This window comes from Rosa rugosa, chromosome 2 (genome assembly GCF_958449725.1).
Source record: "Rosa rugosa chromosome 2, drRosRugo1.1, whole genome shotgun sequence".
In the NCBI taxonomy this organism is placed as follows: domain Eukaryota; kingdom Viridiplantae; phylum Streptophyta; class Magnoliopsida; order Rosales; family Rosaceae; genus Rosa; species Rosa rugosa.
In genome coordinates this window covers 65,412,037-65,434,820 of record NC_084821.1, presented here as the reverse complement: position 1 = coordinate 65,434,820, position 22,784 = coordinate 65,412,037, and the positions used below count along the sequence as shown (strand labels likewise).

General features: G+C 36.6%; 2 protein-coding genes, 1 long non-coding RNA gene and 1 other non-coding gene across 4 annotated transcripts in view; 3 read left to right on the top strand and 1 right to left on the bottom strand.

The window, feature by feature from the left end:
• Positions 1–1,745: 1,745 nt before the first annotated feature.
• On the top strand, positions 1,746–18,525 carry LOC133731301 (uncharacterized). Its single transcript, XM_062158706.1, has 48 exons — positions 1,746–2,000; positions 2,650–2,833; positions 3,098–3,169; positions 3,267–3,335; positions 3,419–3,490; positions 3,598–3,669; positions 3,787–3,858; positions 3,942–4,013; positions 4,098–4,169; positions 4,306–4,377; positions 4,471–4,539; positions 4,715–4,795; positions 4,973–5,038; positions 5,332–5,397; positions 5,492–5,530; positions 5,638–5,678; positions 5,909–6,285; positions 6,356–6,554; positions 6,975–7,115; positions 7,260–7,378; positions 7,506–7,716; positions 7,808–8,045; positions 8,390–8,540; positions 8,632–9,010; positions 11,213–11,476; positions 12,013–12,199; positions 12,443–12,514; positions 12,612–12,680; positions 12,764–12,835; positions 12,943–13,014; positions 13,127–13,198; positions 13,294–13,365; positions 13,460–13,531; positions 13,667–13,738; positions 13,831–13,899; positions 14,076–14,150; positions 14,329–14,394; positions 14,773–14,838; positions 14,936–14,971; positions 15,066–15,106; positions 15,337–15,713; positions 15,784–15,982; positions 16,301–16,456; positions 16,614–16,732; positions 16,815–17,025; positions 17,115–17,352; positions 17,538–17,688; positions 17,839–18,525. The coding sequence occupies exons 1-48, from the start codon at positions 1,859–1,861 to the stop codon at positions 18,229–18,231; spliced, it is 6,297 nt and encodes a 2,098-aa protein (XP_062014690.1). The 5' UTR covers positions 1,746–1,858; the 3' UTR covers positions 18,232–18,525.
• On the bottom strand, positions 11,821–11,892 carry TRNAD-GUC (transfer RNA aspartic acid (anticodon GUC)). Its single transcript has one exon. It is a non-coding gene; the product is annotated as a tRNA-Asp (tRNA).
• Positions 18,526–19,192: 667 nt separating the features above from the next.
• Positions 19,193–22,784, top strand: part of LOC133731300 (probable LRR receptor-like serine/threonine-protein kinase At1g07650) — an 11,770-nt gene continuing 8,178 nt past the window's right edge. Inside the window, exons 1-9 of the mRNA XM_062158705.1 lie at positions 19,193–19,438; positions 20,820–20,985; positions 21,718–21,789; positions 21,872–21,940; positions 22,024–22,095; positions 22,201–22,272; positions 22,413–22,484; positions 22,580–22,651; positions 22,740–22,780. Coding sequence (XP_062014689.1) covers positions 19,315–19,438; positions 20,820–20,985; positions 21,718–21,789; positions 21,872–21,940; positions 22,024–22,095; positions 22,201–22,272; positions 22,413–22,484; positions 22,580–22,651; positions 22,740–22,780 — 760 coding nt within the window. The 5' untranslated portion in view covers positions 19,193–19,314. The remainder of the gene's footprint in view (positions 19,439–20,819; positions 20,986–21,717; positions 21,790–21,871; positions 21,941–22,023; positions 22,096–22,200; positions 22,273–22,412; positions 22,485–22,579; positions 22,652–22,739; positions 22,781–22,784) is intronic.
• LOC133729379 (uncharacterized) lies at positions 19,538–20,501 on the top strand. The gene is made up of 2 exons (XR_009856348.1): positions 19,538–19,830; positions 19,937–20,501. It is a non-coding gene; the product is annotated as an uncharacterized LOC133729379 (long non-coding RNA).

The following is a 22,784-nucleotide window of genomic DNA, read 5'->3' as shown; positions in this document are numbered from 1 at the left end:
CCGTTAAGGGGCTGGAATTTCCAGCAAGAATTAGATCGAACTGGATGCAAGTAGGATGAAGGTGGTATGATCAGGGCTGGGTACGTAAGTTTTCTATGCCCAAAGAACGGCAACGACGGGTTTCGTGATTGCGATGGCGACGACGCTATGCTCTGAACTCCAAGATGCGGTGGTTGGGTCTAAGTGCACCGGTATGTTGCTGCGCCGGGGCTCTGGGCTCAATCTGCAATTATCAAAGAGGAACGAGGGGTGACCAGTTATGCTTAGGTGCCCAAATCAATTACGTCTTATGTCTCCAAAGAAGTTCTTCTGATATGGGCCCAAGTTTGAATTATGCTTATAGGCTCGGGTCTTCTTAATTGGATTTTTATTTGGAATCCAGGATGATTGAGATGACATATCTTACAAACCCTCCTAGCTCTAGCTTAACGGGCAAGAAGAAAATTTAAGTTTTTTCATCTTTGTGGACTTAATTAGCCTATTTACTATGTTTTCTTTTCATAGTTCATGACTCGCTTTTAATAAATGAGCATTAGTTGTCTAATGAGTGGTGATAGTATATAACGTTCTAGACTTGCCCATAGAGTTGGTAAAAGAAGGTATGCAAGTCATTCTGGTTATCTAATGAGTAGTGCTAGCATGCCACCTCCTAGACTTGCATATAGAGTTAGCAAGCAAATGAATGTATCCGTGTTATTCTGACTTAAATTGAATGAGAATTGATTGGTTGATTAAAAACCGTTACGTTATTAATATTAGAAAATGATACATTTGGATGCTGTCTACATGGTCTACTGATCGAGGTAGACCCATATCAATACAACACAAAAAAACATATAAAAAAAATAACAAATTGCATATAATTTTCTATTAAAAAAAACCGCCTACACCACATGCCTCAAGTCGTTTTTGACTTGTCGTTTTTGACTTCAATAACCCCCTACTGATTAATAAATCATCACTTGCTTTTTATTTACTTTCCTCATTTTAAAATAAGAAGTTTATTAGTAATGACTGCAAAATTTACGTACGTACGTTCCAACTTCCAAGTAGTGGTCTTCGCTCTTAATTGTTTTCTAGTTGATGGAGTATCGACCGGCACACCGCGCGCACACCTCAATTTTAATCGTAACTTTAATTTCTCACTTTTCACGCTTATAAATTATATGCATACTTTTAAAAAATGAAAAGGTTTTCTAACTATATAAGATTTATGTGTGCTTCTTATGTTACTCTAAATTTATAAGATTTAGTTATATTCATAACAGGTCTTCACGATTAACATAAGACTTAATGAATCGGTTTTGGTTTTAGTATTCTTTATATGGTAGCATAACAGTTTGTTATCACGTTCTATAATAAAAATATGAAACCAACTTCATAAGAAACAATATGCTGTTTTGTCAGGTCTACTTAAAATAAGAAGTGTGTTAGTAATGACTATGCAAAGTCTACGTACGTATGTACCAAGATTCAAAGCGGTCATGCAGTCTTCTCTCTTAATTGTTTCCTAATCCATGGATCGACCAGCACACCTGAATAGCAATGGAAACCAAATCAGTCCAAGTTTCTAACTCTAGGTTGACGTACTGGAAGCAAATGCATGATTAATGATACATATTTCTAATTATTCCCATATAGAAAAGTCACACCTTGATCCATAAGTCCCGGTCCCCTATAGGGGTCCCTCAGCAATACTATATATCTACTAGCTGTAGATGATACGTACAGAGATATTCACTTTAAAAACCGAGGAGCTAGCTAGCTAGCAAAAAGCCTTAGTTCATCAACGCATATTAGTATATATCTGAGCGCAGGTAGGTTTATCGGATTAAGTCGACGAAAGAAGAAAACGAAGATGGCAGCTAGAGTTGGAGTTCTTCCTAATCATAGTGATCGGAAAACCCTCATGAACCTCAACTTGGTGGTGATACTAGTTCTCTGCAGTTTTGGATCAGTCAAAGTTGAAGCTCTTTCAACTCGTCTTCCATCTACTGAAGGTACACATCCTTTTTCTTCGTCTGAGTAATTCCTGTGTAATTATCTCTACACATCAAGTGTATGCGAGCTCGCTTTCTTTAAAGACGGTGTATGCGAGCTCGCTTAGTTATGGCTACCACCACCAAAGCCAGCTTCCGCACCTATATGCATAGATTCGAAAGAGTCTTTTGAAGAGTTTGAATCTCCTTTCTTCCTTTTGATCTTCTTTCTAAAAGGAAAAAAAAAAAAAAATGAAATGCCAATACACAAATCTCTTTAGAACTGGTCGGGTAGGTTCTTTTATTTTATTTTGTTTTTTTAAGTAGGAACAATAATTTTTATCTCCATTTTTTAATCATATATGTAGTCTTCACGTTAATGCCACTGTTCACCAACAACTAGTCGTCTAATTTTGGTGGGTTGTAAAAATGCAGAGAAATTGAAGGTTTATAGATATCCTCTCTCCTTTTGATCACCTTTAAAAAATAAAAAAAATGTATAGGCGGTGGACTGGCGGCATATAGAGTCGCCAGGCTAGGGTATGCGGGAATACAAGAGTTGAATTTTGAAAGCACTTGCCCACCAAAATTGACAATCATCTCGAAAATGAAAACTTTTAAATTCAATACAGAAAAATGTGAACTTGAAGGGTTTGATTTGTGTTTGCAGTGGAAGCCCTACGAGAAATAGCTACACAACTAGGAAAAAAAGATTGGAACTTCAGCGTAGACCCGTGCCTGAATGACACAACCCACACAAGCTGGACTACCCCCAAATCTGATAACACTCTATTCAACAACACTCTCACTTGCAACTGCTCCTTCCCCGATGGCTCATGCCATGTCATCAACATGTAGGTGCATTTGAAGCCTATCTGATTTGTATGTTTTTCATTCCTCTATAATATTTTGCTGGGTTTGTGTTGCACTCTCTGAGTTGGTTTTTTCATGCACAGCATGTGTATGAGAAAATGTCGAGGTGGGTATATTTTTTTTTCTTTCCTTTCCAGTTTGGGAGAATCCCTTTGTTTATGGGTATATAATATGTAAGGCATCATGACTCCTTTTTCCTGCAAAGTTTGAATTTTATGATCAGCTCTGACATTTTCCATATACAGTATTCTTAGAGGGCAAGATCTTGCTGGTGTTGTTCCACCATCTATTGCAAAGTTACCCTACCTTACACAAATGTAAGGATTTTGTAATGTACCATGATAACTCTGCAAATTTTTAGTTTTTCTCAAATGGTGGTGATATAATAACTAATATGTTTGCCCTTATTTACAGCGATTTCACGAGGAACTTTCTTAGTGGCAATATACCGAGTGAATGGGCTTCTACAAAGTTGGAATTTATGTAAATTTAATTCTTAACTCCATATTCTTGGTTGTCCAATAATGGCTTATAATGATTGAACTAAGACTATGAGTAAACTGCAGGTCCTTTAATGTGAACAACTTATCTGGACCAATCCCTGCCTTCTTGGGAAACATCACCACTCTAAAATACTTGTATGCCCTGTCTCTGTCTCCATCTAATTCTTCATTGTGTTTGTCAAATCAAGTTGAAATTTCATTTGATTTAGCCTGCTTTGATGAAAAGAACATTATGCTTTCAGGAACCTAGAGACTAACATGTTTACTGGAACTGTTCCTCCTGAACTTGGGAATTTGGTTAACTTGCAAAATCTGTAAGCTCCTTTTCTTCCAAACCTAGTTTGTTTTCTCTTATTATTGATTTAAAAGAAAATGATGAATAGCTCAAAAAAGTAAGTAGCTGATGAGTTGGTACTGGTATCGATCTACAGCATTATTAGTGCAAACAATCTCACAGGAGTGTTACCAGTGAATCTCACTAATCTGAACAAACTAACAGAATTGTAAGTGACACTCACATAATGACTCACAATATTCCTGTTAAATAATGTTCAGCTGTCATGTTATGAATTTTCTCTTTATACAGGAGGATAAGCAGTAACAACTTCACTGGAAGAATTCCAGACTTTTTCCGAAGTTGGAGTCAACTTATAAAATTGTAAGTGCTTTAGCTATTTTGATATAATTCATAAATTATAGAATTGGTGTAATCTCTATCCATATTAAATTCTGAATTTGACAGAGAGATCCAAGCTAGTGGTCTAGAAGGCCCCATTCCGTCTAGCATTTCTGTCTTGAGTAATCTAACAGAACTGTGAGTTCCGCATCCAGCTCTTCATTGCATTAACAATATAACACTGAAAACATATTCTACATTTGACAATTTACTATAGCTTCATATCAAAGGGATTATTTTTGCTTAACAAATATCTATGTTGCAATTGATGCAGAAGGATCAGCGACTTAAACGGAGGGGGTTCAGTATTTCCGAACTTGACTAATATGAAAAGCATGAAAAGATTGTAAGTCTAAAACATATGTTGCATTTTTTTCATCTATAGTTTAGACTAATCCGTGTTTATCCCCAACTATGCTCATATTGATTTATATTGCAGAATGCTGAGGAGCTGTAATTTATCAGGACCTATTCCTGATTTAAAAGCAATGGCAGGAGTGAATAAATTGTAATTTACTTCTATTCTTTAATCTTTTTTATTCTACTACTCATTCAAGTACATCAGGTGCATTCAATAAATACTTTCTCGATAGCAGTTTGATCAACGAGGTTCATTTTCTTAGTTAAGCTTCCAAATAGTAAGCTTCCGATTCTTATAACATCCTCTAGTTATTATCTTACAGAGATCTCAGCTTCAACAAATTGGAAGGAAGTTTTCCTGATCTTGAAGCTATGGCTCTGGATCCGGACAATTTGCAGTACTTGTAAGAAATGTGAATTTCATATATGTCATGACTAGCATACATCATGATGCAGGGGGCCTCCCCTTCATATACTATCTTCATATATACATAAGCATATATTTTTCCCATGTAACCCGCCTTTTGTAGTTAGGTAATAATTACTTAAACAGAATGTGACTGTGATTTCGTTTGGAATAGGTATCTGACAAGCAACTTACTCAATGGCTCTATTCCAAATTGGGTTAAGAGCAAAGATAACCGCTAGTATGTCTTCTATCCTACATCAAATTTGCTTTCGTTTTTAGTTTTTTATTTTAATTGTTTCTTTAAGAGTTTAAGGTGTCTAGCAGACAATCCTATTAGTATTACCAATTGTTAATAGAATATTTCAGTTTTTCTTTTTCAAATCTACTGTTTGAAGCATTTAAAATCATCAATGACTAGGATTCTGTCATTAACTAATCCTTTAAGCATTTAAATGAACTTTTATCAATATTCTAACGTGTACTTTACTGTGGATTTATACTCGCTTACAATTTGATCATATTTGTGTGCAGCCAGATAGACGTTTCTTACAATAATTTTTCCAAGGACTCTGAGCCATCTACATGTAGCGAATACCTGTATGAACTGTTTTCTGTGTAGTTGGCATACAAAACACTCTATGGTTTCATTCACCTCTAATTTTTGTTTTTCAACTGATTGGACATGTGTCAGGAACGTTTTCAAAAGCTTTTCTGCACCAAACATCAACTCGTAAGCTTCATACTTACCAGTGTTCGAAGATGAAGCCATTTTTTTTTCTTTTCTTTTCACTTTATGCACTTCTTACATAAGCTGATTATTATACTTCACTAATCTAGATTATCTGGAGCGTGCCTGCAGAAATATCCATGTACAAAAGGTAACAATACATATCTTAGAATCAGAATCTGATTGGATAGATTGGAATCAAGCGATGGTTAGCTTTTAAATTATGTAACTTTGTAAAGATTTTGTACAAAGAACTCAGTTGTTAACTGAAGTTTCCATATGACCTCATAGTAAATGGTATCTGATACTATATTGATAACATTTATCTACTCAAGTATTTTCTCTTATCTGATTTTTTATTTATCTGTTGTTACTGAACAGTTCAGTACTCATTGCATATAAATTGTGGTGGAGGAGCGACCACCATTGGAGGAGTCAAATTTGAAGATGATACGGATCTTGGAGGTGGAGCAAAATTTGTTCCAGTGAGAGCTAACTGGGGAACCAGTAGCACTGGAGTTTTCTGGGATACTAATGTCACCTCTAAAGACTACATAGCAAATAATGTATCGACACTTGGAATGGAAAACTCTCAGTTGTACACAAATGCACGCCTCACTCCTCTTTCTCTCACATATTATGCAAACTGCTTAGGAGATGGAAATTATACTGTCAAACTTCACTTTGCGGAGATAATAATCCGAGGCAACAGATCCTTTCAGAGTGTTGGAAGACGGATTTTTGATGTCTATATTCAGGTACTGAATCATACCGTTAATGAACTCTTAATGCCGGCACAATGTTTCTCATTGATGACATTTGTTACAGGAGAAACTTGTATGGAAGGATTTTGACATCGTAAAGGAAGCACCAGGGGTTGACAAGGTATACATTATAGAAACAAATGCAGTTCAAGTTACAAACAAAACTCTAGAGATTCGGTTTCATTGGTCTGGAAAAGGCACAACAGCATCCCCTAGACGAGGAATCTATGGTCCCCTTATATCAGCCATTTCTATAGAGCCTGGTAATATTCTGAATTTGCGCATACACACTTTTAAGTCTGTTTTAAGAACTTTATGATAGGATTTACAATCCATTTGTTTTCTACATGTTCAGAACAGAAAATTAAAGGAACCAACGGACAAGCTTATGTTTTCATTGCAATAAATTGGAATATGTAGATCAAGATAGCTAGTACACTTTAAGAAGTACCCAGATTATCACAGAACAAGCTTATGTGCATCTTATTTTTAGTTCCGATTATTGCATCTGTTTCCTATTTTATAGCTATATGCCTATATTTGATGTATGAAACATTCAAGCAGATTACCATTCTTGGTCGTTTATTAATGGATAGACCACTCTCGGTTGTTATGCCCTATCTACGGCAGTATATCATTGAAATGTTTTGATGATTTTCTCTGTTTTTTGTTTTACTCTGTAGAGTTCAAGCATTCCAAAACAAATATGGCTATTGTGGTTGGAGTTTCAGTTGGAGCTTCGGTTTTGTGCCTGTTCTTCTTAATTTTTGGCATTCTTTGGTGGAAAGGCTGTCCGGTGGATAGTCAGAAATCAAGAGAAGAAGGTGCTGCAAATCTACTATGCTCATATTGGCTTTATTCTTTCAAATTCCATGTGAACTAGGAAATACACACTCATACTATGTCAAAAGAATTTGTATCAGAATTTTGAAGACATTACTCATATCCTAACCTGGTTCTTTGGACAGTTCTGAGAGGACTGGATCTGCGGACTGGCTTTTTCACCTTGAGGCAAATTAAAGCTGCTACTAATAACTTTGATCCTTTAAACAAAATTGGAGAAGGTGGTTTTGGTCCCGTATACAAGGTATAATACAACTGTATCCTGTTATCGTTTTCCTTCTACTTTTTGCCTTTTTCATGTCTTCAAATTACTTTCTATGGTCTAGTTTTTTTTTTTTAAATTGAAAACTAATTTACTATGCTTAATGCAGGGTACACTTTTGGATGGTACTATAATTGCAGTTAAGCAACTATCTTCAAAATCAAAGCAGGGAAATCGTGAATTTGTGAACGAAATAGGCATGATCTCTTGTTTGCAGCATCCAAATCTGGTTAAAATGTATGGATGTTGTATTGAAGCAAACCAGTTATTGTTGGTGTATGAGTACCTGGAGAACAATAGCCTTGCTCGCGCCTTGTACGGTAAGCTCATCATGTCAAGGAACAAATCCTGAAATCATGCATTCAGAGGTTCTAAAGTGACCCAATTATTAGGTTTGTATGTTAATTGCAGGTCCAGAGGATGATCGTTTAAACTTGGACTGGCCTACAAGGCAGAAAATATGCCTAGGCATAGCAAAAGGTCTGGCTTATTTGCACGAGGAATCGGCAGTGAAGGTTGTACATAGAGACATCAAAACTACGAATGTGTTACTGGACCAAGACCTCAATGCTAAGATCTCGGACTTTGGTTTGGCCAAGCTTGACGAAGAGGAGCAAACTCATATTAGCACCAAGGTTGCTGGAACTATGTAAGCTTCTGTCATATATATTGCATCAACTTCATTTCTGAGGCAAATTTTGTCTACGCATTTTTCCACCCAGCTTTCTGTCTCCAAAATCGTAATTATGACATAAACAAGAAACTAATCTTTTTCTGATTACAATATTGAAGTTGTCGATCAGTTATAGTAATTAAGTTTGTAACTCAATATTGACAGCATATATTGTTGCTGAAATGCCAACAAAATATGTGATTTACATGTAATGTCTTGCTTGCATAATGTTGATACTTGTCATTTCTATCTTTATGTGAAACTTCTTTGTATTAGAGTGACTAATCAGTCGGTGAAAACAACATTTAATTGTTGTGCAGAGGATATATGGCACCGGAATATGCTCTATGGGGTTGTTTGACCTTTAAAGCAGATGTCTACAGTTTTGGAATTGTTGCATTAGAAATTGTAGCAGGAAAGAACAACATGAAATGTCGACCCAATGAGAACATTCAGTGTCTTATGGATTGGGTAAGATAAATAATGTTCATTCAAAAATTCTTCTACTACATATATATGTAACTATTTTGTGATCATCCACTCTCTCTCTGCTTATTTTTAGGCCCTTGTTTTGCAACAAAAAGGGAACTTACTGGAGCTGGTGGATCCGAGGTTGGGGTCCGATTTCAGTACGAAAGAGGCGATTAGAATGATCAAAGTAGGTCTACTGTGCGCCAATCCAACAGCTGGACTTAGGCCTATCATGTCTGAAGTAGTGAGTATGCTTGAAGGGCGGACCGCCGTGGATGAAGTGGTTCTGGATCCAAGTATCCACGGTGATGAAATGACGAGGTTAAAAGCCTTCGAAGAGCAGTTTGATCACAGCACTGCACAATGGAGCTCCCCAAGTGGAAGTCATGGCCTCATTCGTTCATCAGATGCACCATGGACCGGTTCTACTATTACTACTGAGTCTTCAGATCTCTATAAAGTTTATTCAAGTTAAGTTGAAGATTATCAAATACACCATGTTACGTATCGTGTTTCGTATTAGAACATTTCTATGATAGTGAATTCCAGGTCTGTCCAACGTAGCATATCGTATGGGACTCCCCACGCGTTGCCGCGGGCAATGTTGTCCGTCTCCATACTTGACCCAAAAAAAAGACTCGATCTTTTACAGAGGGCGCCAAGGCCGACCCTGCCCCTCCACCCCTGCAAGCAGTCAACTCCAATTTTTTTATTTCTTCCGAAAAGTCCAACTTTTCCATGGATTGATTAGATATTTCGAGTCCAAGACCTTTTATTCTAGACTTCCAATTTGTCTCCCTTATTGTAAGAGTAATGTTAGGTGAACCACATTTTTGAGTATTACCTGCATTCCACATTACCTGATAGCTGATGTGATTCTAATACTTCTACAATAACAAAGTGTGAAAGCCTAGCTCCTTCCTCTCATTTAAAAGAGAAAAGGAGATGGAAATTCCAATAAAGCATGATCCAATATTTCAGAGAACTAGTTTCACCACCACCATGAGTCCATGAATTTGGATCAGAATGTAATTGGAATATAAACCATTCTGATAACATGTTAAATGACAATAAGTTTGCATGGCTCGTTGACTACTATTATTGCAAGGACATTTTTTCAATTAAACCAGTATTAGGTGTATGGGTTTAAATCAAAAGATTAAATGCAATTAAGAGTACTAATCCACCCACTTACACGCGATTAAGAGTACCAATCCACCCCGCTTACCTCTCAGAAAGAAAAATAAAATGCCTCCAATAGTCTCTTTGATTGAGAACTGGCCTAGTAGATTTAAATGCTTAGAATATAATTTCAGAGTGGGAAAATTTTAGGTGACATAATAAGAAAATGCAATCCGTTTCAAAAAAAAAAAAGAAAATGCAATTTTAGCCAAAAATCGTGGGTTATAGAATTATAGTTCATAGATTTTGGTGAGAAATCATTGTTAAAATTTTTAAATTTTTTTTTTTATTTTTTATGAAAATTATGGGGTTAAGTTTTCATGGAAATGAGGCATGCATGAACTGTAATTAGTTTTGTAGTTTTAAAAAATTTCTTTTCCACCTTGACATTAATCAAATAAATAGTTTTGTTTTGAATATTATAAATTACTAATTAAAGCCTAGGTAACAAGTTAAAAAAATTAGAGGTTTAGGATGATACCAATGACTAAGATGAAGTCATGTAACATGGAAAATCAATACATGCATTAGGTGCACTGTAAAATCTTCACCAATAATAAGCCACATTTTCACAAAACATCAAATGTTACGAATTTAAATCACTTCCAAAGAGACAAAGAACAACATTTCAACCTAATTGCAAAATATGTTGTGTGACTGTTTTTTGAGACGATTTATGTTTCACAAAGTCCATTTGAAGGGTATGATAAGTAAGTCATGATAGACATTTCACTCAAAACGGTAAAGTTAATTTTGTAATTTTAGAATAAAGTTGAAAAAAATTTGTGTCAATGATCATCTTCGATCAGTTCATGAACTGATCGAAGATGATTTTGAGAAAATGGTAGATATGGAGTTGCGAACTTACCTGTGATTAAAGCATCAAAATTTTTGAACATCGTGCAAATTAATGTTCAATTTGACGTATATATCCCATACAGACTGAGTAAGGGACGCATCGAATAATGATCGTGATCTAAAATAAAAACTTTCTCCATGTTCATCGTGCACGTGTGGGTTCATGAATATTGGAAAAATGATACATGATTATGTTTTTGGTTGCTGTCCACATGATCTATCGATCAATTCAACCATAAAAAATATGGTTCGTCAATTCAACCATAATTTTATTTCGATAAATTATGCAGAGATATTTACTTTACCACTTTTAAGGTAATTGTATGCATGTCATACGTTAACACATTGTAGAATTTTCCCGTAATAGTCCAGTAGTCATCTTCTTCTCTTTTCGATTGCATTTTATAGCTAGATCAACCAAAAACGCAGACAATCAATCTCAACAGTAATGTAAAACCAGAGCGATCGGTCCACGTCTGCGCCTAAACTATAATTTAACGTCCAAAAAGCACATGCATGAATAAATCCCACATATTATCTTTATTTCGATATGGAATGGTCTCCTTCATCCACAGGTCTTTGTCTTCAGGGGTCCCTTCACTTATTAATCATTTATCAGTAATATATAGTAGGCGAGCCGCCAGCTAAAAATTATACAGAGATATATATTTACTTTACGACCGACGAGCTAGCTCATCAAGGAGGAACAAATATCCGGAAGCAGATTAGTATTGGATGCAAGAAGAAAATGAAGATGGCAATCGGAGCTGGGCTACTTCTTCCTAATAGTCGTCGGAAAACCATCATGAACCTCATCGTGGTGGTGATACTGGTTCTCTGCAATACTGGATTACTCAAAGTTGAGGCGCTTACAACTCGTCTTCCTGCTTCTGAAGGTACACCATCCTTATTCTTCATCAGTGTCTTCTTCTTCGTCGGAGTACTTCCTATTCACATCAATTATGTACGTGCATGTGAGCTCAATTTTGGTGCTCGTCTACGACACCAAAGTGAGTTCACACCTAAAAATGTATAGATTGTCGGTTTTTCGAAGAGCTTGAATCCCTCTTCCCCTAGCCTTCTGGTCTCCTTTCTGAAAGGAAGGAACAAAATTATGAATCCTTTAGTGTCTATTTGATTGAGAACTGGCCGGGTAGATTGTGAAAAGGCAAAGAGATAAAGGTATCTGGGGAGGCATTAGTTTTTTGTTAAAAAGTAAAAAAAAAAAAAAAAAAAAAAACGCCGTTGCCGGGGATCGAACCCGGGTCACCCGCGTGACAGGCGGGAATACTTACCACTATACTACAACGACTAGATGCTAAGTACAGAAAATCTCAGCCATTTTACATTGTATTCTCAATGAAAATCTCAATTCTTGCTTGAGAAATACAGAAAGTATAGAAACTTGAACGGTTTTGATTTGTGTATGCAGTTGAAGCCCTAGAAGAAATTGCTACACAAATAGGAAAAAAAGACTGGGATTTCACAGTAGACCCGTGCCTGAATGACACAACCCACACAAGCTGGGCTACCCCAAAGCCTGCTGACAGGCCTCTATTCAACAACACCCTCACTTGCAACTGCTCCTTCCCTGATGGCTCGTGTCATGTCATTAACATGTAAGTCAATATGAAGCTTATTGATACTGGGTTTGTATTGCAATCTTTGAGTTGGTTTTTCATGCACAGCAAGTGTGTGAGCAGATGTCTAGGTGTGTGTATGTATATATATATTTTTTTGTTCCTTTCCTTTCCAATTTAGGAGAACTCCCTTTGTTTATGGGAATGAAATGCTTACATCATGACTCCTTTTTCCTGCAAAGTTTGAATTTTATGATCAGCTCTGACATTTTTCATATACAGTTTTCTTAGAGGGCAAGATCTTGCTGGTGTTCTTCCACCATCTATTGCAAAGTTACCCTACCTTACACAAATGTAAGGATTTTGTAATGTACCATGATTCCTCTGAAAATTTTTAGTTTTTCTCAAATGCTAGTGTTATAATAACTAATATGTTTGCCCTTGTTTACAGCGATTTCACGAGGAACTTTCTTAGTGGTAATATACCGAGTGAATGGGCTTCTACAAAGTTGGAATATATGTAAATTCAATTCTTAACTCCATATTCTTTGTTGCCCAATAATGGCTTATAATGATTGAACTAAGACTATGAGTAAACTGCAGGTCCTTTAATGTAAACAACTTAACTGGACCAATCCCTGCCTTCTTGGGAAACATCACCACTCTAAAATACTTGTATGCTCTGCCTCTATGTCCATCTAATTCTTCATTTTGTTTGTCAAATCAAGTTTAATTTTCGTTTGATTTAGCCTGCTTTGATGAAAAGGAGAATATGCTTTCAGGAACCTTGAGACTAACATGTTTTCTGGAACTGTTCCTCCTGAGCTTGGGAAGTTGGTTAACTTGCAGAATCTGTAAGCTCCTTCTTTTCAGCCCCAGTTTGTTTTACTTATTTTTTTTTGGTTATAAGTATTAAGTAGTTGAATAAGAAAGTACCAACTGATAAGTTGGCTCTGGTGTCTACAGCATTATTAGTACAAACAATCTCACAGGAGTGTTGCCAGTGAATCTCACTAGTCTGAGCAAATTAGCAGAACTGTAAGTGGCCCTTCACATCCTGTACTAATAATTACTCCCAACTTTCCTGTTAAGAGGTCAGCTTCATGTTATGATTTTTTTTTTCCTTTATGCAGGAGAATTAGCAGTAACAACTTCACTGGAAGAATTCCGGATTATTTCCAGAGTTGGAATCAACTTACGCAATTGTTAGTGCACTTTGCTCTTACATATCCAAAACTGAATTAATAAAAAATAATAATTCTGGTCTAACCTCTGTTTATTGAATTATGTCTTTGACAGAGAGATCCAAGCTAGTGGTTTACAAGGCCCCATTCCATCTAGCATTTCTGTCTTGAGTAATTTAACAGAACTGTGAGTTCCGCATCCAACTCTCAGTTGCATTGACACTAAAAACTGTAATCTACAGTTAACAATTTACATTATAGCTTTATATCACGGGATTTTTTTTTTTTGGCTTATCAATCATTTCTGATGTCATTTATGCAGAAGGATCAGTGACTTAAATGGAGGGGGTTCAATGTTTCCAAACTTAAGTAATATGACAAGCTTGCAAAGATTGTAAGTCCAAAAGATGATGTATTTTTATTCATCATAGTTTTAGACTAATCCTTGCTTATCCCCAAGAATGCTAATATGGAGTCATGTTGCAGAATGCTGAGGAGCTGTGATTTATCTGGACCAATTCATGATTTATCAGCAATGACAGCATTGAATATCTTGTAATACTGCTGTTTCATTACTTTCTTTCATTCTACTAATTTTTCTGAAGTACATAAGGGACAGTCAATTAATACTTTCTCAATAGCAGTTTGATTAACGAGGTTCATCTGGTCAGTTAAGCGTCTAAATAGTAAGCTTTGGGTTCTTATAACATCCTCTCGTTCTTGTTTTACAGAGATCTTAGCTTCAACAAATTGGAAGGAAGTATTCCTGATCTTGAAGATCTTACTGAGAACAGATTGCAGTACTTGTAAGAAATTGCGAATTTCATGAATGTCATGACTAGCATACATCATGATGGGAGGCCCCCTGCCTGTATATACTATCTTCACATAAACATAAGCATAAATTTATCCCATGTAACCAACCTTTTGTAGTTAAGTAATAATTACTTCAACAAAATGTGACTGTTATTTCTTTCGGAATAGGTATTTGACAAGCAACTTGCTCAATGGCTCTATTCCAGAATGGATTAAGAACAGAGATAACCGCTAGTATGTTTTCTATCCTACATCACATTTGGTTTCGATTTTTGTTTTTTTATTTTTTACTGAAACTTGCAGAAATATATCATTCTGTATCAACTTACTGTTTTACACTCATGAAGACATATATCAAGAAACACGTGGGATTTTGGACTAGCTAGAATCTGTCAGTTAAAGTAAATTTCTTTTACAAGATTTATTCATCTGTATTGAATTGCAGGAATGAGTACCAGATATGTACTTTTGTGGTCTTTGAAGCATTTAAATGATCAATGACTACGATTCTCTGTCATTAACTAATCATTTAGGCATACTAACAATTTTATTGATGCCCTAAAATTTCGGTAGATTTATACTGGCTTACAATTTCATCGTATGTATGTGCAGCCAAATAGATGTTTCTTACAATAATTTTTCGAAGATCTCTGAGCCATCTACATGTAGCGAATACCTGTAAGAACTGTTTTCTGTGTAGTTGTCATATGAAGCACGCTGTGCTATCGTCATTCATCTCTAATTTTTCTTTGTCAACTGATTGGGCATGTATCAGGAATGTCTTCAAAAGCTCTGCTGTACCAAACAACACGTAAGCTTCTACTAAATGGTCTTTGATGATGTAGCAATTTGTTTTCTTTGCACTTTATGCACATAATACATAAGCTGATTTTCACATAATCTAGATTATCCGGAGCGTGCCTGGACAAATTTCCATGTACAGAAGGTAACTATACATCTCTCAGAATCCAAGAAATGATTTACAGATATACGCTTTAGTTTTCCAACTTGTTCACTTATATAACTTTGTAAAGATTTTATAAAGAGAATTCAGTTGATAACTTAAGTTTGCATGTGACCTCAGAGTAAATGGCCTAGTACTATATTTTGGTTTCATTTATCTACTCAAATGTTTTCTCGTATCTGAATTTTTGTTTATTTGCTATTACCAAACAGTTCAGTACTCATTGCATATAAACTGTGGTGGGAGAGCAACCACCATTGGAGACATCAAATTCGAAGATGATACAGATCTTGGAGGTGGAGCAAAATTTGTTCCGACGAGACCTAACTGGGGAGTCAGTAGCTCTGGATTTTTCTGGGATACTGACCTCACCTCTAAAGACTACATAGCAAATAATGTATCAACACTTGGAATGGAAAACTCTCAGTTGTACACGAATGCACGCCTCACTCCTCTTTCTCTCACATATTATGCAAACTGCTTAGGAGATGGAAAGTATACTGTGAAACTTCACTTTGCAGAGATAATAATCCGAGCCAATAGATCTTTTTTCAGTGTTGGAAGACGGATATTTGATGTCTATATTCAGGTACTGAATCATACCGTTAATGAACTCTTAATGCCGACACATTGTTTCTCATTCATGACATTTGTTACAGGAGAAACTTGTATGGAAGGATTTTGACATCGTAAAGGAAGCACAAGGGGTTGATAAGGTATACATTATGGAAACAAATGCAGTTCAAGTTACAAACAAAACTTTAGAGATTCGGTTTCATTGGTCTGGAAAAGGCACGACAGCATCCCCTAGACGAGGAGTCTATGGACCCCTTATATCAGCCATTTCTATAGAGTCTGGTAATCTTCTGAATTTGCACATACACGCTTTTGTGTCTGTTTTAAGAACTTTATTTCACGCTTTGCAATAAATTGTTTTGTATTTATTGGATCAGAACAGAAAAGGAACCAAATGACGAGTATATATTTAAGTTGCAATGGACCTGGAAAATTGTAAATCAAAGTAACATAGTTTAAGAATTATCAAAGGACAAGCTTATCGTATCTGTTTCCAGCTTTCTAACCATTCTCAGTTGTTCTGCCATAGCTGTGGCTCTATATCATAGAACTAAAGCTTGTACTTTTTGATGATTTATTTTTATGTTTTATACTCTGTAGAGTTCAAGCCTCCTAAAACTCATGATAGCAAAAGAAAGATGTACATTGTGGTTGGAGTTTCAGTAGGAGCTGCGGTTTTGTGCCTCTTCTTCTTCATTTTTGGCATTCTTTGGTGGAAAGGCTGTCTGGTGGATAGCCAGACATCAAGGGAAGAAGGTGCTGCAATTCTACCATGCCAATTTCAAGTATCACATTGTCCTTATTCTTTCAAATTCACATGTGAACTAGGAAACACACACTCAGATACTAAGTCAAAAGAAATTTTATCAATTTTCAAGACACTACTAGTATTCTAACCTGCTTCTTTGGACAGCTCTGAGAGGACTAGATCTGCAGACTGGCTTTTTCACCTTGAGGCAAATTAAAGCTGCAACTAATAACTTTGATCCTGTAAACAAAATTGGGGAAGGTGGTTTTGGTTGTGTCTACAAGGTAGTATAGTTTTCATTTACTATCCTTATTTATAGGCCTTGATTTCATAATGATTGAAAATTGAATAACCCGTTTAATGCAGGGCATATTATTGGATGGAACTGCAATTGCAGTTAAGCAACTCTCTTCAAAATCAAAGCAAGGAAACCGCGAGTTTGTGAATGAAATAGGCATGATATCTGGTTTACAACATCCAAATGTGGTTAGGTTATACGGTTGCTGTATTGAAGGAAATCAATTACTGTTGGTATACGAATACATGGAAAATAACAGCCTTGCTCATTCTTTGTTTGGTAAGCATATCTTACCTAGAAAAAAAGACACTAAAATGATGTATCAAGCACTTAAATTGATTCGGAATCTGTGTTACTTGCATGTCCAGGGGAAGAGAAAGGCGTCCTAACACTGGACTGGCCTACAAGGCAAAAAGTATGCCTAGGCATAGCAAGAGGTTTGGCTTTTCTACACGAGGAATCAACACTGAAGGTTGTACATAGAGACATCAAAGCTACGAATGTATTACTGGACCAAGACCTGAATGCTAAGATTTCGGACTTTGGTTTAGCCAAGCTTGACGAAGAGGAGAACACACATATTAGCACAAGAATTGCTGGAACTATGTAAGAAAACTGTTAATGTAATCTCTCTTTCATATGCAAGTTCATTGCTGAAATGTTAACCAAATATGTGATTTGCATGTAATGTTGCACTCATATGCTGCTGACATTGGCTATGCTTAAGACGAAATGCATCATACTAGAGTGAATCAGCTGTCTTAGAAACCAACCTTTGTTTTGTTGTGCAGAGGTTATATGGCACCGGAATATGCACTCTGGGGTTGTTTGACCTACAGAGCAGATGTCTACAGTTTTGGCGTTGTTGCATTGGAAATTGTTGCCGGAAAGAACAACATGAAGTTTCGACCAAATGATGATTTTGTATGCCTTGTGGATTGGGTAAGAGATATTTTCATTCAAATCCCCTCAGTACATGCACTGGAATCACAGTTTCATGGTCAATATTACTTCAAGGACTTGTCCTGTCCACTTGCTCATCTTTTTATGAGTTGCATTCCATTGCTAATTTCTGCCCCTTGCTTACTTTAGGCCCTTGTTTTACAACAAAAAGGGAATTTAAAGGAGCTGGTGGATCAGCGGCTCGGATCAGATTTCCACAAGGAACAAGCGATCAGAATGGCTAAAGTAGCTTTGTTATGCACCAATTCAGCACCATCGCTTAGGCCTACCATGTCCGTAGTAGTGAGCATGCTAGAAGGGCGGACCTCCGTCCCTGAGTTGATCATGGATCCTAGCATTTATGGTGATAAAATGAGGATGTCAGCCTTGAGACAACAGTTTGATCAAATTGTAAATGACAGCTCAATTCGATCTCAAACGAGCTACACTGATTCTCAGAGCCACCTTCGTTCATCAGATGTACCATGGACCGGTTCTTCTGGTACTACTACGTCTTCAGATCTCTACAAACTTAATCCTTAGTTCTTAGTAACGTAGACACCAAGGAAAGAGTTTCTTGCACAGTTTTTCTTTTTTCTTTCTGAAACCACACTGTAAACATTCTTCAAAAAAATCTAAATTGCATCTTCAAAGTATCAAGAAGTGATCTTTAACCCGAATGTGTATGTTTTCGCCAGATTAATTCATGTAAACTCGTATATCTTGATTTATGTACTTATTAGCACCAATGGGAGTTTGGTCGAATTGAAACATCAACAGAAAAACATTGCAAGACGTGTTCTTTCTGTAAAAGGAAACTTTCCGTTACTTTAATCATGTAATTAGCCTACTTGAAATAGAGACGTACAGCCTTTATCAAACAAAACATATTTTAACATTTCTCCTATAATCATCATTTGAATAATAATAAAGTGAAGGTTTAATGTCCCCTCCGAGGTCTATTGTTTCTATTCATTTGGATAAAAAAAAAAAAACGCAATGAATCATGTATATATTAAGCTTAATCATCCTGTGGGACCCCCACACAAGCATTTACAGAGCGTGCCAGTGCCGCCCATGCTGCCCAACCTGTACACAGTCAACTCTATTTTCTCTATCTCTTTCGAAAAGTCCAAACTTTTTTGTTTCTCTATTTTGGATGTTATTCTAGAAAGGACAAGAAGAAAAAGCACCTAGTCAAAAATGGTGCAAGTCCCAGTTCTTCCGTGAACTAGTGTTGAGTAATCAACTGGCTCACAGCTTTAAATCGGGGAATTGGGCAAACCAGGACGAGTTTAAAGAACTGCCACTGAAAAATCCACAGAATTTGGTATATACTAGTATAGTCTTTTCAGGCTTCACATTGCTTTCTTCAGTTATGTCAAACAATGTGGGCAGGTGCAACAACTAGTGTAACAACTATATAAATGTTATTGACGTGGTCCACATGGGCAAAATCCACATTGTAAAAGAAAGTTCATTTCTTTTTCACAAAATCCAAGGGTCGCTACTTAGAGAGTTAGAGATGTGAGAGAAACTATTTAAAATTTTAAATAGTTAATGTGCAGAATGGACAGCTTTGCAGCTGAAACAGAGATTGGAATGCCAACTGTGTTGTGAAGAAAAATGGCAGAAGTTCTCAACAGTCAAAAACCCATCTTCTTTTGCTATGTTGCTTTGCTTGTTGTGCTTATTTGCATTGTACCCATCAAATCTCAAGCACAATCTGAGACTCTTGCACCTGATGAAGGTAAAGCTTCTTACTTTGGAATCCTAGTTTCAAATATTATACATAATACATGTGAAATGAATAATCTTTTATGAACTTGCTGTTTTAATCAGGCGCGGAACTACATGGAAGGCTTTATGGGCTATAGCCCAGACAACATTTTGGCCCAAAAACCCCTAAGTATATGTCCCTTCAGCCCATTGCCCATACCAGTCCAAAGAAAAAAAAAAAAAAAAGTATCTGTTGAAGACTTGAAGTCCGAAATCGCATACTCCCAGTCTCCCACAGGCCGCAGCAGGTCTTGAGTCAAGTACTCACTAGGTCAGTTGAAGTGAAGGATTGAATACTCCCACAAACCGCCGCTGGAAATCTCCGTGAACCCACAATCCGATTTGGGGATCCCTACTTCACAGGTACAATTACTCTATCTTTCATCTTCATGGAGATTTAAATTTCAATTTGGGGAAATCCCATGAATCTACTCTAAATTTCTGGGTTTGTGGTTTACTGGTTTTGTAGGCAGACCTGCTTTTGTGCGTTTGTGCGTTTACTGGTTCTGGGTTTACTGGTTTTACTGGAGTTGGCGAGCGACGGAGCGAGTTGTTGGCTTGTTGCTGACTTGCTGTGAATCTGGATTTCTGGGTAAGTGGGTAACTGGGTATTGAGTCTATCCCCATCTTTAGTTGATTTGTGACTTGCCGTTGGTTATTTGGTTAATTGGTTTAGTTGATTTGATTAGTTGATTTGTGACTTGCCGTTTCTGGGTCTATTATTGAACTACAGGGTAATTGGTTTCATGGTTTAATTCATTACTTACTCTGTGACTTGCCGTTTCTGGGTCTATTATTGCTTATTTGGTTAATTGGTTTCATGGTTTGATGGTTAATAAAAAACAAACTTCGAAATAAGATGGAAGATGAGTTTCTTGATAATTTGATGGTTCTCTACATCGAAAAAGAATTGGCCGATAGCATTGATAATGATTCTGTGATTGCTGAGTTTGAAGTGAGTGGGCCTCGGAGGGTACGATTTAGTTAGTTTATTGTTATTTTACAACAAATGTATGCTTGTAATTTTTAATTTACGGGGTTTGGTTTTATGTCCCCTCCGTTGTATGTTTTGATTAAAAATTATAAAGGCGTGAGGATGAGCCTCCCACTGGGTTCCAAACCTCAACAAAAAAAAAATTGTGCACTTCTAATTAGCCTAGACACTTCTAGGATCCTGGATCCGCCACTGGTTTTAATGTTGATGGAATTGGAATAGGAATAGGAATTGGGCTGTGCAGAGTATGAGATTTTTATACTGTTTGTTAGGGGAAGCTTTATCATACCCACTTCAGTTTTCTTGCTTCTTTTTTTGAATGATTTTGATGTTTGTTTTGTGGATGTGGGTTTGGTAGTGGAAGCCCTTCGTGAAATAGCTGAACAACTGAATAAGAAGGACTGGAATTTCAGTGACCCATGTAGCAATGTTCCTACGTTTTCGAGCCCACATACTGATCAGTATAACAATACTTTAGTCTGCAATTGCTCCATCTCCAGCAATGTATGCCACATTGAAAGCATGTATGAGCCTTTTACAAGCCCCACTTTTGTTATGTTTGCTCAATTCAGTGAAGTATTGAAGTTCATAGGTTGAGAGGTTATATTAGGCACTAGTCTAACCAATGTGATACTGATGTTCAACAACAGCTAAGGCGAGATTGTTTTTTTTCTAAAGTATAATTAGGTGGATATGTCATTGGCAAGTGAATAAGGACGTTATGAGTATGATCATCTGATATATATCTTCGATTGCTTGTGCATTAGGTATTGACAAGTTGATAGTTGTCCTCAACCTCCTTTTCTAAAGATGCACCTGATGACTTGGTAAAGAAAGAATCTATATTTTCAACCAAAAAGGCCACCCAACTTGAAATACCAATTAGGTTTCTTAACCCCCTTATGTCCCAAAATACCTTTCATGCCTTAGTGTCTTTGGCATCCCCGAACACTATGATGAATTCTTGGTATATGCTGGAATCACTATGCTGTTTTAGTGAATTCAGTCGATTTTTAGAGATATCTAAAGAATATTCAACTTTGTCAGTGAAATTGTGCATAGACTTCTAAGTCTAGCACTCACTATGGTCTCTTAACAACTATCAACATCAACTACCTCGCTCTTGTTCCAGTACCTTTGAACATATAAGTGTAGCAATTTTCTGTCCTTGTTCATGACTACAGTCTTGAGACTTTACTCTTGGATTTTAAACCCAACATTAATAACCAATGATCTTTTGGATCCTTATTGTGCAGTTATCTTACTGGTCAGGATCTAGATGGTGTTCTTCCAGCATCACTGGCTAAGCTACCTTATCTTAAGCAAGTGTATGAACTATTTTGTTTTTCCCGTTATCACCAAATATCTGTTAAGCTTCTACCTAATACCACTCTTTCTTCTGGCTGATAGTAATCTGGGTCAGAATGATCTTAGTGGTTCGATTCCTCGTGAATGGGCTTCTACCAAGTTGGAATTTCTGTAAGTGAGAATCTTGCTTATGTTTGAGTTTGCCAATTAATATTCATGCCAATAACTTAACTAATGCAATGTACCCAGAGCAGGGTTCTCAGTGTGAACAACTTATCGGGACCTATCCCTGGCTATTTGGGAAACATAACTACTCTCAGAGCTCTGTATGCACCAAATCTATCTTTATCAATCTCTTTCATTATCATTTAGAATTGATTTGGTACCAATTGGCTTGGTTTGGCTCTGACCTCGAGTGACTATGCTTTTAGGGCCTTGGAAAGCAACTTATTTTCTGGACCTATTCCTTCAGACCTGGGAAAATTGATTAACATGGAGATTCTGTCAGTATGCTTTTCTTTTATCTTTTAGTTTTTGTTGTTTTTTTTTTTCATAATTTTCAAAAGTTTTTTGCACTGTGAATTTATAAGCAAGTCAAAATGATAATTGACACTGGTTTGGTCCTGCCAACTGATAATTACAGCTATCTTCGCGCTAACAACCTCACTGGAGAGTTGCCTGTGGCTCTCACTAATCTGGCCAAATTAAAAGTACTGTAAGTGATCTTTCTGTACCTTACTTTAGTCTTTAGGTACTTTCCACAGGAAAGACTTCAGTCTTATGTCATTCATTTTTTTTTTTTTTCAACAGTCAGATAGGTAGTAACAACTTCACTGGAAGAATACCCAACTACTTTCAAAGTTGGAAAGACCTCCAAAGCTTGTAAGAAGTTTTTCTGTTATGATTTAGTCTCTTCTGAAGATATTTTCAGCTGGCTACAATCTAAATCCATTAATTATGTTGCTTACAGAGAGATGCAAGCAAGTGGTCTTGAAGGGCCCCTTCCATCTAGTCT